The sequence below is a fragment of the Cryptomeria japonica genome, chromosome 6 (assembly GCF_030272615.1).
Source record: "Cryptomeria japonica chromosome 6, Sugi_1.0, whole genome shotgun sequence".
Classification (NCBI taxonomy): Eukaryota; Viridiplantae; Streptophyta; class Pinopsida; order Cupressales; family Cupressaceae; genus Cryptomeria; species Cryptomeria japonica.
Window position 1 is genome coordinate 535,855,877 of NC_081410.1, and position 18,829 is coordinate 535,874,705.

General features: G+C 35.8%; 1 protein-coding gene across 1 annotated transcript in view; it reads right to left on the reverse strand.

Moving 5' to 3' along the window:
• Positions 1-2,785: 2,785 nt before the first annotated feature.
• Positions 2,786-18,829, reverse strand: part of LOC131057734 (probable beta-1,3-galactosyltransferase 12) — a 136,936-nt gene continuing 120,892 nt past the window's right edge. The window contains exon 2 of the mRNA XM_059222135.1: positions 2,786-3,824. Coding sequence (XP_059078118.1) covers positions 2,848-3,824 — 977 coding nt within the window. The 3' untranslated portion in view covers positions 2,786-2,847. The remainder of the gene's footprint in view (positions 3,825-18,829) is intronic.

The following is an 18,829-nucleotide window of genomic DNA, read 5'->3' on the forward strand; positions in this document are numbered from 1 at the left end:
TTGAATTTTGAGGGAAGTGGAAATTAATGTTGGTAGGGGATGAATGGAGGGATAATAGTGATATGATTAGGTGAATGACCTATATTTAAAGTTTAATTGAGTTAAAATAGATGGTAGTTGGGATGAATGACTTGGATTTTGTTAATTAAATTGATGGGTACGGTCTAAACTTAGAATTGATGATGTGGATTAAAATTGATGATGGGATGGATTGTTAGGATTAATTAGGTTGATTGACTCGGTAAAATTAACATTGATTTCTTTTAGGATTGTAAAAAATAAATTGGTGATGTGAATATCATGGAAGAAAAATATTTTTTATTTTTTAAACTATGAAGAAGGTCAATGGCATTAACATGGTTAATTAACTAAAATTATCTATTTGATTAATTGATATTAACTAGTGGAATAAGAAGAATCATTTTTTTTAATTAACATATGAGATATCACTAGAATATTGATACAAAATAACTAAAATATCAAAATATATTTTAAATGTCTACAATTAGATTTCTAAATAATTAAATAATCAATAAATAAAACTATTATAATGAATATAAAAAATAATAATGCAATTTTACATCCCATCCTCGATTATCAAACACAACTTGATTCCCAAGTTTCTCCCAACTTTGACATTCCTTTTATTACAAATTGGTATCTTAGTTATTTAACCCTAAGATATTGGAAATTGTGCATTAGTAAAAAAATTCATAAATGGAAGAGAAAATTCTCCCATAGACCATCCTCCTTTACCAATTATAGTAGATACAACTTAGATTTCTCGAGAGCAGATGTAAAATTGAAGTACTTGAGAACAATAAGCTACCTCTCCCTATCCTTGAGCTTGTGTACAACAATGATATCAAGAATTAATTCATGAGAACAAGGAGGTTTAGCAAAAGTAAAGTTATACATAGCAAGCTTATTGCTAAACCTATTCTTAGCTTTCTTTCCTTCATCTAACTGTTGTCCCACCATCATATCTTCTGGCCCCACTGTATTATCCTTAGCCATTGGAGACTCTTAAATCCACTTCACCAAATACCATGACATGACGTATCCCATATAGATTCCAAGATTACTCAAATTTGATTATGTGATTTACCAAAATCCCTATTAGGTTTGACTAACCACTTTGTGGAGGTGTGACCTTTCCTAAATATAATTTAGAGTTCCAGTACCCCTTCACATATGACTATTCATGATGTGTTACAAATGAGAGCCCTATAATTTGACATGATTATATAGAATTCAACTAGCCTAGCTAGATCTAATACAATCTTTTTAGTTATTAAGAGTTTTTACTTTGTTGGCTATAAAATTATTTTATTTAACGTTTTTCTATTAACACGCTCACACCATTACATACCACCCTGTACTGCCACTATAAAACACACAATGCAAAAGGCCCTAGTGTAGCAAACAAACCTTCATGCCTTAAGAGAAAGACATCACTCTCTCAATAGAAACATTAGCACTGATACCAAATGTTGGAATTTAATGTGAAACTACTGGAATAATAACCTTAGCAATGTGTATGCAAATTTAGAAAAATATAGATTTCAAGATTACTCAAGTTTGATTATGTGAATTCTCAAAAAGCCTACGTAGGTTTGACTAACTACTTTTGGGGAGGTATCCATCAAGATAATTTAGAGTTGGTGTCCCTTCACATATGACTATTCATAACGTGTTACAAATAAGAGCCCTATAATTTGACAAGAATATATACAAATAGCTAATTAGACTAGTTGATTTGGCATTGTTCTTCAATAATAATATTTATCAATAATATTATTTTATAGATTATTGTGTATGAATTTTTTTATTACAAATATAAACCACTCAAGGTAGAATTTTTCAAATACTCTAGTAATGAATTTGTTCCATAGACTTTATTTTATTTTTTATAACGGATTGAGTATTATTATGCAAATAGAAAAATGTAAGTTGAATTTTGATTCATCTCTTCTCTTTTCCCACTACCTATATTATATTTTGAAAAGATACTTTTTTCTCATCCTTAAATCTAATGTTAAAATTTTTTATTGGATGCTAAAGAATATTTAGCTTGAAATTGGAGATCATGAAATGGAATCCTTTCCATTTGCGTCTCTTCTTATTTTTAAGTAGACTAATGGTGAGATGCTTGCGTCTTTAAGGAAGTTCTTTAAATATATTTATTATACTACAATAAATGTTTTATATTGTCTTTCAATAATAAGTATAAAATTTAAATTAATTAAAGTTATAGTCAAACAAAATACCAAAGGTTAAAATTTTAAAAATTTAATAGTACTCAACTTCTAATATTACTATTGTGGTCATCATCTTTGTCATGTAAATTAATGAGTTAGCCACTTCATTATTCTCCTTAAGTAACAAAGAATTGTGTTTCCTAATGAAAGGAGTATTTTGAAGCTACTATATGATATAACCAAATTTTTTTGTCAAAATAGTCTAGTTAATTCTAATACAATGTTTTTAATTATTAATAGTTTTTATTTTGTTAGTCATAAAATTATTTTATTTAACATTTTTAATTAACAAGTTCACACCATTACACTCCACTCTATACTGCCATTGTAATTAGACTTCTTATAAATATAATTTGAAACAATTAAATGATCAAAAATCATATCCAATAAATTAAACAATTTTACATCCCATGCTCGATTATCAAACTCGACTTGATTCCCAAGTTTCTCCCAACTTTGGCATTCCTTTTATTACAAATTGGTAACTTAGTTTTTTAACCCTAAGATATTAGAAATCATGCATTTGTAGAAAAAAACTTCTGTAAATGGAAGAGAAAATCCCCCCATAGACATCCTCCCCAACCAATTATAGATGATACAACTTAGATTCCTTGAGAGCAGATGTAAAATTGAAATACTTGAGAACAGTAAACCACCTCTCCCTGTCCTTGAGCTTGTGTACAGCAATGGTATCAGGAATTAAGTCATGAGAACATGGGGGATTAGCGAGAGGAAAGTCATACATAGCAGGCTTATTGCTAAATCTATTCTTAGCCTTCTTTCCTTCATCTAACCATCGCCCCACCATCATATCTTCTGGCCCCACTGTATTATTCTTAGCAATTGGAGACTCTTCAATCCACTTAACTAAATCCCATGACAGTGCATATCCCATACCAGACATGTACTTGTCAAAAGGATCCGTTTTGTCACAAGGTATAACATAGCCATAGTAAGCATCAGTCCTTGGCAAAGGCTTCAGTGATTCAGCCAACTTATCAATCCTAAAATAAACATCGTCATCAGCCTTCATAACATAATCATATTTCAATCCCATCTTTGGCAGACTGGACAAATAAGTATAAGTCTTACCTTCATTCATATTCTCTTCACAGTTCAATATGATGATATCATTATAGGTCATGATCTCCAGAGGCACAAGGATTCTTTGATCATCCTTTGTAAGATTGCAGAACACAAATTTCACGTCCACTTTTGCATGGACTGTGGATTGACTTCCATAAACCATACGAAGAAAATGTCTTCTTTCATACTGATCTGCAACTGTTAGGATCCCAATCAGAATACTGAACTTATAGCCAGGCTTTGAGTCTTTGATCTTATCAGCTTCAATGGCTGCAGTGACATTCTCCCTTGTGCAGTTCTGAACTTGATGTGGGCAGCTACAGTTGATGAAGATCTGACTGCCTTGAGAACCCACATAAGTATTCTCATCTGTTCTCAGAAGAAATGATGCAGAGGATGAATTGATACTATTTCCTTTGGGATTATACTGCAATAATCTGCTATAACTAGATGGGCTTTTAGCTATCTGTCTGAATTCTGATACATTGAGTAAGGCTATTAAGAAGATTAACACTGTAAATAGAAATAGAAGCCCTGTTCTTGCTACTGAGGTGGGGAAGGAGCAAGAAAAGGATTTACTGGTATCCATGGATCTTCTCACAAAAACCTTGAGTTAGAAATAATCATAAGGCCGTTACTTTGAACATAGTGTATGTTGGCTTTTATGAACGTGTAATGTGTTCGATTCCTTTCATCTCCACTTCCTGAGGCTGCTGCTACGCCTTTGCATTGGTTCGGAATGAGATTGATAACGCTTCTGTTTCAAGCCTTTGCAGCGCCATCTCTTTTTGACTTTCTTGCTTGTTCGGTGTTTTAAGCCACAGATGTGAGTTTATTGTCTTCTAATACAGACGAGATTTTTAAATAATTTAGCATTTAGGAACAAACGGATTATAATATGATCAGAAGTCATCTTTCCATTAAACAATCGTGAATAGAAATCTCTTAATCAAATCGAAAAATCTTGATAGATAACATAATTGCATATTATTCAAATTGAAAAATCTTGATAACATAATTACATTATCATTCTCATCGGATTAGAATATGTTCAGATATCTTCCTTCGATTAAGCAATATGAATAGAAAATCTCTCGATCAAAAATCATTTATACATCGAATCTAATTAAAAAATTAAAAAAACCTTGTTATCAATCTCACCCTTCATTTTCTTTTAAGTTTATCAATAGATAAAGAACTAGGGCACTCATACAGTGTTAAATCCCTTCCATTAAAGGTATGGAAAAACATGCGACGAGATTCCCACAAACTAACTTAGCGGGCCCGCACGAGTAACGCAAATTGATAAACTAAAGGGATAGAGATTGTGTAACGCTTTAAAGGGAGAAGATCTTAGATGCACACGTTAGGTTTGTGCCATCGATATGGAGCCACACCAATAATTGTTTTGCTGGTTGACTTCACTAATATACTAATATAAGTGTAACTGTCTGTCTCTTTTTAAATAGAATGGATTCCTTTAAGGTTCGGGCGTTTAAGTTCAATGTGAAATCTGATATCATAAGGGATAAGATCTGGTTCGTGTTTTTGTTGAATTTAACAGAATAGACACTCATCAGTTTTTGGTTTTAAGGGAAGAGACTTCGATCTAAGGTTTGTGCGGGAAAGTTAATATGATTTTGTAGATGAAAAATTCTTTCATAAATGAGAAATTGTTAATTTCTAGATTTATATCTAAATACAAATAGATCATGTTAGAAAAGGAGAAAAATAAATTTTCTATGCTTTGCAGTGATTTGATTATTGAAATAGAATTTCAATTGGTTTTTTTTGACAATTCATATTTTTATCCATCATTTTTTATTTTTTCATTTACAAATTTGGAAGAAAAAGTCTTTCGTTTTTCCATGGGTTTCTAACCTATTCAAAGCTTCAAACTTGATATCAAGATCAATATTGAGTGTTTGGATAGGAGTTCTCATTGAGTGTGGCTTGATGGCAACAAATTGTCAAGGGTATCTCTGGTTGGCCTTCATTTTATTATAGTTAGTATTCAATTTCCTCCTATATGGGTGAATTCCTCACACGAACTTCACCATTAGTTCTTTATAAAAGCAATTGCATACATTTAAGTTAGCGAATAATCCTGCATTAGAACATTAAAAGGTGCCAATTTGTTTCAGATGCCTGTGAAATATATGCTCAAGCCTTCTTTATCATGATTGGCAGTATTGTTATTTGTGAAATGAAGTCAAATGCATTGTTGTGTTGATGAGTTGTTTCACGATTTTACAACATCACTTACATCTTGTTAAGGGTTCCGTGCTTAACATAGTGGAGAGTTTGGAGCTCTATAGTAAAACTTTATGGTAAAATTTATTAAAATAAACTAATCATCCTGACATTCATCTTTGATGTTAAGCCAATGCAATGATGGATTGTGCAACTCCCCAAGAATTTATTAAACTTTTAGTGGTCAAGGTGTATTGGTCCATTAAACTGCATTTCCTCCTTGGTGTGATTGGTACAGGTTATATACTTGCAATATCCACACAAACTCCATTCTTTTCAGCAAGTATTGAATTGGGATTTAAATATTTCTGTATACATTATTGCAACATGATTTCCTTACCAATGTCCACCTCTTGGATATGCATATGCTTCTTTCAGCTAAAGAAGGCTCCTGCCCAAGTGAGTTGCTAACTGTATTTTCTTGAAATTTTCGAAAGGTTTCTAAATAAATCCATTTTGTAAAATCCTGCAATCATTATAGTCCATGATAGATCATATTTATTGAGGCATTCTATCAAATAACTCATGTGCCTCCTTCACATTTTGCATCTATGTCTACCAGAGTATTTCCAAATATTATGTCTGATGAAAAATCCACCTTCAATTATGCTTTGATGGATCTCTATACCCTCTTGCAAAGGTCTCATTTTTTTTCTTCAGTCCATGAGATTAACATTTTTTTTATTTTTTATTTTTTCATTCTATCCAACAATTCATAAACCTTGTCTATATTTCGACATTGTGCAAACAAGTCTACCATATAATTTTCACCTATTATATCTGACAAAAACCTCCCTTCTATTATGCTTTGATGGATCTTCATACCCTGTTTAAAAGCCACCATTTTGGCACAGGCAGGGAGGATGCTGTCAAACGTGGTGAATTTTGGTTTTACACCTATCAATTCTTTTTACTTGAAAGTTACTAAAGCCTTTTCAACCTATCCAAATTATAAAAATCTTGCAATTATATCTTGGTTTTATAATTTTGGACATCAATTTGAGGAAAACAATTGATGCTAACCATTTTTCTTGGTTGTTCCATAATCTTTCATTGTCTTCCAAAATTGATTTAGCTTGTATAAGCTAGTTTTTCTATTTAAGAAATCTATTTAGTGTATAGAAAGTGATCTTTTCACAAGAATTTTATACTCTATTAAGGGACAGATGAAATTAATTATGTAATTGTTTTTGGACCTCAATTTGTAAGAATTGTAGTTTTTCTGCCATGTTCTTGCTGCAGGTCCAAATAGGAGTGGGAAAAGCTCTTTATTTCGGTTGCTTATGGGTAGAGCTCATTTTACTCTTCGACTTAGTCTCCTTTGGCATTTTCAAGTCAGAACACAAATACTTTTTTGGCAGATTCTATTTTTCCAAGATTGGTTTGGTTATATCTCAGTATTTGCTTCAAAATTTCTATCATGGATAATAGTGCTGTTTTCCACTCTCTTTTTTACTTTTGTTTTTTTTGAGTTGTTTTGTCTGTCTTATCCATGCTTAGAAACATAATATAATTGGTTTGAAAAAAAATGAGTGGGTATGGAGGAGAATCAGCCATAGGACTTATCATCAGATAAATGGTCATGTGGAGAATGACGAATCATAGCATCTTGTTAGCATTTTTATTTTTAACAGGATTCCTTCAAATTGCACATTATGTTTACTGTAGGTTGTATGTTTCTGTCATTTGACAGTAACAACTCAACTGGTGTTTCTGTACTACAATAGTTAATATGAATAAGCACAGAAGTGTTTCTAAGTTTAGAGAAAGCATAGTAAAGATAAAGACCATAACAACTTCCAAAGGTCATGAATGGTGGGATATGCGCTGACAACACATGGAAGAACTAAACATGATTTTTGTCTATTGTGGAATTAACATTATCTACATTTCTACAGAAACAAATTTCTTTCCCAAAGAGGATGATTCTTGAAGAATATTGAAAGACAATTCAGGAAACAAGCCTACTTTTTAGTACTTTTGGAGACAAATTTTCCTTAGACATTACCCAGAAACAACAACAATTGACCTGTAGACTCAAACTCTCAAGGTAAAATTTTAAAGAATCAGAAGGGCCCAAGGACATTGAATTACAAATAATGGCCTGCTCACAGTACCTGGTTTCATTCCTGATAGGAAAATTGCTGGTTGTGATAACAACTCCGAGATAAACTAGAAAATCTGGAATACAGATTACAGGCTAAAAGTTTTAATTCCTTTTCAAGAATTCATGACTCCATATATAAGCTACATTTTTGAAACACCCAGTTCTTGTTAATCTTTTCATTTCTTTTCAAATTTTTTCATGAACCATGAGAGCCCATCCAAGTTCTACTAAAGACTGATTGGAACGAAAAAGTTCTCATCTGGGAGCCCAAAAACCAGTGCTGCCTTGAACAAAATTAAATATAGTCACATAATCACCCCATATTTGAAGATAGTTGGGTAGAAGAAATTGTTAGAAGATTATTTCCTAAGCCTCCTGTCAATCACCTACCTGTCCGGAGAAGCTAGCAGATTTCTTGGGATCTTTATCCCTCTTACTTGCCACAAGAAAAAACAAAAGAAAGGAATGTTCTTTCAACAATTAGTTAGTCTGAAAAAGAATGAACAGCAGTTTTAAGAAGACGAGGAATGTGCAGCAGCAGTTGAGTGTGTAAGGGAGTTCAGTGAAGCTCTAGACTACGTGTGACTAGGTGCAGCTCCTGCAGAAGTTTAGAGGAGTTCTGAGCAGCTCTAGATTGTATGTGTCTTTTTGGTGCAGCTCCTGATTGCTACAAATAAATCCGTTTGTAATGAGTATTGTAATCTTAATTATTTGGTAAAAGTTTATTTTGTGATTTAATAGGTGGAACATATTGTCTGTTTCTAGTTGTTTTCTTGCTAGGTTTATTCTGTTTGTGCATTCCCAGCTGATTGGAAAACAGAGCAGCAGTTTCTATGTTTATTTTAGGATATAATTTCTAACAGTTGGTATCAGAACCCAACGTCTTTAGTGAGTTAGAAATTTCATTTTTCTACGTATTTAAGATTTTTTTGTGTATCTGAGACATGATTAGAGAAGATAGTAAGGGCTGGCAACAACCACCATCCTTTAATGGATAGAATTATGATGTTTAGCGCAAAGAAGGTGAAGACTATTATGATTGTAAATGAGTTGTGGGAGCTTGTGATCAGTAGGTTTATGGATGTGACTGACCCAACTTAGTTTGCAGCCTTCACAAACAACCAAAAGATTCAGTTGAAGGAGACAAGGATGAAAGATGTTAAAGCATTGAGTTTGATAGAAATAATATTGACAAAGTACGTTTTCAATAGAATAGAAGCAACTAACAAGGAAGTTTGGGAATTCCTCCAAACTAGTTAAAGGGGACCAATAAAGTCAAATTGGTAAAGCTCTAGATGCTTTGAAGAGATTTTGAGACACTCCAAATGAAGGACGAGTCCATTTCAGATTTTCACAAAAGAGTCTCTGGTTTGTTAAATCAGTTGAGGACAAATGGTGAAATCTTGGAAGAGCAAAGGATTGTGGAGAAAATCCTTAGAAGTTTTCCCTCTAAATTTGATGCAATAGTGATTGTCATTGAAGAGGTAAAGGAACTTTCAACATTAATAGTGGATGAGTTGATGGGTTCACTTCAGACCCATGAGCAATGCCTAAATAGGTTTGCAACTTCTTCCCAAGAGAAAGCCTTCAAATCTCAGGCCAAGCAAGAGGTAGAAACAACTCTAGATGAAGGTCATGAGGCAAAGGTAGAGGCAACTCTAGATGAGGAAGTTCTAGAGTAGACAAACTCAGGATGAGCACACAACCATGAGGGAGCAAGTATCTTTGAGTCCAGCTCTTGACCAACCAAGAAGAACAACAACTAAAGTCAGAGGTATCATTAGAGTAATGTTGAATGTTATTATTGTCTTAAGTTTGTTCATTATGGAAGTGAATGTTGGAAAAAGCAACATAATGAGTCCAAGAAAAGTGCAAATGTGGCTGATGAAAATGTAGTTGAAGGTAATTAGTCCACAACCTTCATCATGTACTACATTGGTGAAGAAGGCAACTTTGAAGTCTGGTATTTGGATAGCGGTTGCAACAATCACATGAGTGGTAATAAAAATTTACTTTCTTTCATTGATAAAAATGTCAAGTTTGAGATTAAAATGGAGAACAATGGAATAGTTCTAGTTGTCAACAAAGGGTTGGTTATGATCCACACCAAGCAAGGTGAGAAGAAAGAGATAGAGAATGTTTATTTTGCTCCTAATATAAAGCACAATCTCTTGAGTGTTGGACAACTGATCCAAAGAGGTTACAAAGTGCTGATGTAGAAGGATGAATGTGTCATTCTTGACAAGAATGGGAGCAAGAATATTGTTGCAATTGTTCAAATGAGAAAGAACTAGATATTTCCTTTGAGAATAAAGGTCCATGTTTCTCATCTCAGTCCATAGCTCTAGCTCCCAGGCATGGAATATGTACAAGAGTACAACAACAATTAGTCTTCGAGATTGTCATTCTTCAAGATTGTCATTCAAGACCCTTCAAACTTTGGCATCTAAGGTATGAACATCTAGGCTATGTTGTTTTGAGTCTTTTGTCCAAGAAGGGTATGGTTAGAGCTTTTCCAATCATTGTAGAACTTCGTGGTAAATGTGAAGCTTGCAGTTTCTCAAGAAACATAGGCAACATTTTCAATTGGGAAACTCTAGAAGGGAAAGATCACCATTGGAGTTGATGCACATTGATAATTTGTCTTGCCCTATGCAAACTATTTCTATTGGTAAGAGTCAATATTTTATGACCTTCATTGATGACTACAACCATAAGATATGAGTCTATTTTTTGGAACATAAGTCTAAAGAATTTGATAAGTTCAAGGGGTTTAAGGCCCAGGTTGAGAAGGAGGGTGGACACTTCATTAAGGTCCTAAGGTCAGATAGAGGGGAGAGTATACGTCCAATTAGTTTGTGAAGTTCCGCAAACATCATGGCATCAAGAAGAAGGCAACAACCATTTATACTCCACAATAAAATGGAGTGGTTGAAAGGAAGAATAGGACCATCATGGAGATGGAAAAGAATATGTTGAAACTAAAGGAAGTCCCAAATGAATATTGAGGCGAGGCTATTGAAATAATTTTAAATTTGATAAATAAAAGTCCTACAAAGGCAGTTTGTAACAAGATTCTAGAAGAGGCATGGATAAAACATAAGTGGATGGTTGAGCACTTGAAAGTGTTTGGGTTTGTGGCATATGAATTTGTGCCAAAATAGAAGAGGCAAAAGTTGGATGACAAGGGTGAGAAGTGTAACTTCAAGGGCTATAGTGAACAGTCCAAATCTTATAGATTGCATAAAACAATCACCAAGAAAATAGTGATTAATAGAGATGTTGAGTTCATAGAGAACGAGTCATCGGATGACTAGGTGGATACCTCTTGGGTTATCTCAATTAGAGTGTCCATTGATGATGAAGATGAAGCATATGAAGAGTAGCTAGAGTATACTACAACAGGTTTGGAGTTTTATAGACAACACCAAAGAGCTTTGAATATGCACAGATAGCCAAATAGTTGGCTCCAGATATCTCCTAACATAGATAGGTAGTTAAATGGACATCCAAAGACTGCTTAGAGGCAATTATCTCCCAAGAGCTCTAGACAACTTCAGACCAATGCACAGATGACTAGGCAGAAGTTCCAAACAACTCCAAACAAGGTTTGCACAGTAGAATAGTAGCAAAAGTGAGAGTTCAGACCCCATTGCCACCTCACTAATGCCAAGAAAGACCAAGAGTCTAAGAAAGATCTACCAAAATGAAAGGTATCATGATGCGTTTGGTGAAAATATAAACTTTACATTATTGTCTCATAGTGATCCGATTTATTTTGAGGATTCTATCGAAGAAGATAAATGGTGTGAGACCATGGATGAGGAGATGGATGCAATAGAGAGAAATAGAACATGAGAGCTAACAAATTTTCCTCCTAGTAAGCAAGATATTGGAGTCAAGTGGGTCTATAAGACCAAGAGAAATGTCAAATGAAGGAGAGAGAGGCATAAGGCAAGATAGATTGTTAAGGGATGCAAATAGTACTCTAGAAGAGATTATGATGAGACATATGGTCCAATTGCAAGGATGGAAATCGTGTGAGCTATCATATCAACCAAACATAGATAGGAGGTATTTCAAATGGATATGATACCCACCTTCTTGAATGGATTATTGAAAGAGGATGTTTATGTGGAGTATCCATCTGGTTATGAAATTCTAGGCTAAGAAAACATGGTGTATAGGTTGAAGAAGACTCTTTATGGGTTGAAGTAAGCACCACAAACATAGTACAACAAGGTTGAAGTAAGCGATGGTGGGCCCACTCTTTACTTTAAGGAAAATGATGTAAGATTTTGATTGTTGTCTCATATGTAGATGATTTAGTTTTTATCGGCAATAATTATTTTCTCAATGCTAAGACCATTCAAAGAGAGTTTGAGATGATAAACTTACGTCTCTAGAGGTATTTTCTGGGCATGGAAGTAAAAAAACATGCATGATGATACTTTTATCTCTCAAGCAAAGTATAAAGTAGAGATTTGGAAGATATTTAGAATGCAAGATAGTAACCTTACACCAACACCAATAGTCATAGGTTTGAAGTTACTTCATGATGGTACTATGTTACATTTGGAGTTCGGCATGGATTGATTAGTTACAAGTTCTCATAGATACATTGAGACATAGGTGATGTTGGTATTCTCTTGTTATTAGAGACATGTGTTGAGATGGTTATTGTTTCAGTAGGAAGTCCAAGGAGCATTCACTTGGTATAGACTTGAGAGGAGATTGTTCTTGGTGTGAGTCATGATGACTTGGATAGCTTGATGAGAATTCACATTCCCACTCTTGGTCTACTTGGCAGTTTTCTACTTGAGAGGTATTTCCCATTGATCCTTTTAGGTGTGTTATGCATATGCTTATCTTTTTTAATCATTTTTTAGGGCCTAGAAGCCAAATGTTCTCCTCTACACAATTTTGGTCACAACTTTTGCATATAGATTTGGTTTTTCAAATTTGAATAGGCATTGGAGAGCATGTTCAATTGACTACTCAATGGTGCTATTGTTTTATTAATTTACTAAGTATGAATAGGTGTGTACCTGTTTGATCACTTGTAGGTGCCTAATATTTGGGGTGTGAGTGGGAGTGCATCTGGATGAGTCATGAAGTGAAATCTTGAAGGAGTATGTTTTTTTATGAGATATTTATGATGCTACAACTACTTTTAAAATTTTGTGCTCTTTGGTTTAGGTTTACAAGTTTTTTTTAGAGTTAGATTTTGACGGTGACAAGTACACAAGTTGTTCTCGATTTGAGGACATGGCTCGACATGGTTTGAGACTTGGAGTCTCATGTGGGTGATAGTTGAGTGTAGGTACAACATTGGTGATGATTATGGTGTCATAGGTATGTAGGTAGATGTTTTGCATTGACATGACATAGTCATGTTTGTGGTGATTTGGTTTGATTTTAGAAGGTTGTTGATTATCTCATAGATTCTTATTTGGTTCCTTGACTATGGTGGGTATGTACAGGATCATGGTGTGCCAAAATAGGCCCTTAACTGGCAATGAAATTTCAGAAAATCAGAGTTATGCAACTTGACATGAAAATTTGAATAAGTTGTGAACATTAATTTTTAAAATATGTAAGAAGAGAATATATATAAAATTGAATGTCGTTTCTAAGATACTAGTTGTTTTTTGGAAAAAAAAAATCCTATTTGATGAAAATTTCAAATTTCAATGCAATGGTACTAAAATTTTAGGAAAAAAAAAGAGAAGTAGATGTATGTTTGACCACCTAAACCACAATCAAATCATAATATTTTTTTATAATATTTATAATATAAGTATTAGACTCATGTCCGGATGTGACACATATTTTTTTTTAATTTTTTATAAAGTAAATAATTATTTATGAACTTTTTACTACAACTTTTCAGAAATTCAGAAACTTCTACGTCTGACCACCTTAACTTGGTCAAAACCTTATGAATTTATTTTTTTTTATAAATTTTTCCCTATAGTAGATGAAACATAGGATGAATTTTTATTTTTTTTTAAATTTTTCCCTATAGTAGACGAAACATAGGATGTGACACATGTTTCGGATTCAAAAAATGTTATACCGTTTGAAAGTTATGAGTGTTTTTCAATCAGTATATCAATCAGGACTATTGTCAGAATTCAATTAGAAAATAAATAATAATTATTTATTAAAGTCGAAATAAGACAAGCCTTATATTGTTGGAAAGTTGGGAACATCCTTAAAAAACCCTTTTCGTTTTATCAATTTTGGCTACAAAAAAAGTCGTCAGCCACCAGTGTAAAGTCTGGAAAATCAAGGAATATTGAAAAAACACGTTTTTTTCTGTTGACTTTCCAGGCTTGTCACTTCCAAGCCAAATACCAAACCATTCTTGAGACAAAATTTTAAATTTGGAAATTTGACTACAAAAATCAGATATCCAATTTTTATATATAAATTTGTGGTCCCCAAAAATTATCTCGTTGCTGCCTTTTATTTATTGAATTGCCACATTAATGGCGATGGCAGAAATCCGATAAAATCCGATATCAAATTTTATTAGTCATATTTTAGAGAGGGAGAGAGAAGGAGAGGGAGAGAGAGAGAGAGAGAGAGAGAGAGAGAGAGAGAGAGAGAGAGAGAGAGAGAGAGAGAGAGATTAGGGGAGAGAGAGAGAGAGAGAGAGAGAGATTAGGGGAGAGAGAGAGAGAGAGAGAAAGAGAGAGAGGAGGAGAGAGAGAGAGAGAGAGAGAGAGAGAGAGAGGAGGAGAGAGAGAGGGAGAGGGAGAGAGAGAGAGGGAGAGAGAGAGATTAGGGGGGAGAGAGAGAGAGAGATAGAGAGAGAGAGAGAGAGAGAGAGAGAGAGAGAGAGAGAGAGAGAGAGAGAGAGAGAGGGGGGGAGGGAGAGGGAGAGGGAGAGGGGGGGAGTGGGGGGAGAGAGAGAGAGAGAGGGAGGGAGGGGGGAGGGATAGAGAGAGCTTAGGGGAGAGAGAGAGATGGAGAGGGGGAAGGGAGAGATGGGTAGGAGGGAGGGAGGGAGAGAGAGATAAAGAGAGAGAGATGGAGAGAATAGGGGAGAGGGATAGAGAGAGATTAGGGGAGAGAGAGAGAGAGACAAAGACAAAGAGAGAGAGAGAGGGGAAAGGGAGAGAGAGATGGAGAGAGAGGGAGGGAGGGAGGGGAGGGAAGGTAGAGAGAGATAAAGAGATTAGCGGAGGGAGAGAGAGAGAGAGAGAGAGAGAGATTAGTGGACAGATTAGGGGAGAGAGAGACAGAGGGAGAGAGATGGGGAGGGGGAAGGGAGAGAGAGATAGAGAGAGATTAGGGGAGAGAGAGAGAAGGAGAGAAGGAGAGGGAGAGGGAGAGGGAGAGGGAGAGGGAGAGGGAGAGAGAGATTAGGGAGAGAGAGAGATTAAGACATCATAGGACATCATGAACCCTTATGAGATTAGGGGAGAGAGAGAGAGATATTAAGACATCATGAACCCTTATGACCTCTTAGGACACCATATGACCCCTAATGACACCATATTGGGTTGCTTTGGGTCATATTATGTCCTAAGGGGTCATATTGTGTCCTAAGGGGTCCTATGGTGTCCCAAGACACCATATGACCCCTAACGACACCATAGGACCCCTTAAGACACCAAATCATGTCGTTAGGGGTCATATCGTGTCTTACAACCCCTTAGGACACAATATGACCCCTAACGACACAATTTGGTGTCTTAAGGGGTCCTATGGTGTCCCAAGACACCATATGACCCCTGTGGACACCATATGACCCCTAACGACACCATAGGACCCATTAAGACACCAAATCATGTCGTTAGGGGTCATATGGTGTCCTGAGGGGTCGTAGGACACAATATGACCCCTAACGACATGATTTGGTGTCTTAAGGGGTCCTATGGGGTCTTCGGACACCATAGGACCCCTTAGGACACAATATGACCCCTTAGGACACAATATTACCCAAAGCGACCCAATATGGTGTCATTAGGGGTCATATGGTGTCTTAAGGGGTCCTTTGGTGTCTTAAGGGGTCCTATGTTGTCCATAGGGGTCATATGGTGTTTTGGGACACCATACGACCCGTTATGACACCGTTATGGACACCATATGACCCCTAACGACACCATAGGACCCCTTAAGACATCAAATCATGTCGTTAGGGGTCATATGGTGTCCTAAGGGGTCGTAGGCCACAATATGATCCTTTAGGACACAATATGACCCAAAGCGACCCAATATGATGTCATTAGGGGTCATATGGTATCCTAAGAGGTCATAAAGGTTCATGGGACACCATATGACCCCTAACGACATGATTTGGTGTCTTAAGGGGTCCTATGGTGTCGTTAGGGGTTGTATGGTCTCCATAGGGGTCATATGGTGTCTTGGGACACCATAGGACCCCTTCAGACACCAAATCATGTCGTTAGGGGTAATATTGTGTCCTACGACCCCTTAGGACACCATATGACCCCTAACAACATGATTTGGTGTCTTAAGGGGTCCTATGTTGTCGTTAGGGGTCATATGGTGTCTTCGAACACCATAGGACCCCTTAAGACACCAAATCATGTCATTAGGGGTCATATGGTGTCCTAAGGGGTCACAGGACATAATATGACCCCTAACGACATGATTTGGTGTCTTAAGGGGTCCTATGGTGTCATTAGGGGTCATATGGTGTCCATAGGGTTCATATGGTGTCTTTGGACACCATAGGACACAAAATGACCCCTTAGGACACAATATTACCCAAAGTGACCCAATATGGTGTCATTAGGGGTCGTATGGTGTCCTAAGAGGTCATAAGGGTTCATGGGACACCATATGACCCCTTAGGATACCATATGACCCCTAACGACATGATTTGGTGTCTTAAGGGGGACACCATATGACCCCTATCTTTCTCTCTCTCTCTCTCTCTCCCTCTCTCTCTCTCTCCCTCCCTCTCTCTCTCTCTCTTTCTCTCCCTCTCTCCCTCTCTCTCTCTCTCTCTCTCCTCCTTCTCCTTCTCTCTCTCTCTCTCTCTCTCTCTCTCTCTCTCTCTCTCTCTCTCTCTCTCTCTCTCTCTCTCTCTCTCTCTCTCTTTCTCCCTCTCTCCCTCTCCTCCTCTCTCTCTCTCCTTCTTTCCTTCTCTCCCTCTCTCTTTCTCCCTCTCTCCCTCTCCTTCTCTCTCTCTGTCTCTAAAATATGACTACTAAAATCCAATATCCGATTTAATTGGATATTGGATTTCTACCATGTGGCAGTTTACTAAATAAATGGCGGCAATGGGGAAATTTTTGGGGACCACAAATTTTTGTACTAAAATCAGATATCCCATTTTAGTACAAAAAACCAGGAAAAAAAGGGTTTGTGGGCCATTTTGTAGACTCCAACGGCCCACAGTCTGCATATTCTATTTTCTATCGAGGATCACGGGTTTTCAGACAGCTAGAGACAAATTTGTGCTTTTGGGAGATTCTTAAAGTGACAACTTACATTATCAATCATGAAGGAGCATGTGTGGAGGGAAATGGGGAGGAGTAGTCATCGGAAGTCTAAACACAAAAGAAAACTTTCAAATGACCAAATTGAAGTGATTGAAGTGTATAGAGAAAGAGATAGAGAATGTCATAGGAGGAGAAGACAAGGTATGTTAAATATTGCTAATGTTACTTCAACTGAAGAGGAAATTGAATTTGAAAATGTGCCACAAGTTATTGAAAATGAAAATGTAGATTTTGAAAGTGAAAATATTGAAAATTTTGAAAATGTTGAAATTGATAATGAAAATGCTCAACATGTGGAAAATTTTGACATAGGAGGTGAAAATGTGGAAAACTTTAACATTGAAGGTGGAATTGCTCAACCAAGTGAACCATATGTAACACCTAATTACTTTAGAAATGAAGACCCTCTCATGGATGAAAGACAAATTCCAAATCCAAGACCTTCAAGAACCACAAAATGGTTATTTGAAATCGATGAGAACATTATTGCAAATCTTGAAGGCAAGAGGTCAACAAGAATCGTTCGGTTGTGGGCTACACAACTTTTCAACCAAAATTTTAGCAATAATACGTTGACCAAGCAATGCCAACTCTTTGTTCAATTTCTAAAGATGATAAAGATGAGACCATTGCTAAACAAATTGAAGATTTGCATGAACAAGAAGATGGAGAGAAATTCTATTATTGCAAAAAATCTATTTGATGCTCTCAATTCTATTGGAAAGAATACCAAAGAAAGAGATAAGAGAGCTGCTTGAAGAGTGATTACAACTTCCTTAGTAAGCCATCAATTGAGGAAGGCTCGTCAAATGAGACAAACTTGTGTTGATTTTAACATAAACTGTAAAACTTTGGATAGAGCACTTGCACAAAGACAAAGACTTGACGATCCACTTCAATAAGATACATGGGCATTTGGTGGGAGGCTTCCACGTGTTGATAGAAAGTTGACTGACAATGTGAAGGAAGAGATTCAACAATTTTGGCACTCTAATTCTAGAGTGTCACCCAATGTAAAGGATGTTTTGAAATTAAGAATTGGCAACCGAGACCACAAACCGTATCCCAAACATTTCTTGGAATCAAGCCAAACAATGTTGTACAATTTTTTTTGTGAATTACATCCAACTTTGCAAATATCACAAAGGGCCTTTGAATCTTTGAAACCATTTTATTGTGTTCCTCTTAAGATTTGCAATACTTGTTGTTGGAAGTACCATGTGGAGTTTTCAATGTACCATGAACTTTTATGTCATATTCATTCTATGATGCATACTAATGAGATGTTGCAGGAGTGTGGTGCAATGCTATTTCCGAGATCATCAAGAGACTTGCAAGATCTATTTTTATGCCCTAGAGATGATGGCTTCTATTTCTATAGAAATGATTGTTTGAATGAGAAGTGCTCAGAATGCAGTGGGTTGTCAATGTTTGTTTCATGTTTTCATGAGGGCAGTGAACACGAGTTTGGAAATAATTATGTTGAGAAAAAAAGATACAAGATACTAAAATATACTTTGAAGAGTGGAGGTGAAGGTTCTAGATGCGAATTAGTCTCAAGAGAAGTGAGTATTGCTGATTTTATTTTGGATTTTCAGGAAAATCTTTTCTACAAGTATGCAAGGCACACCCATAGG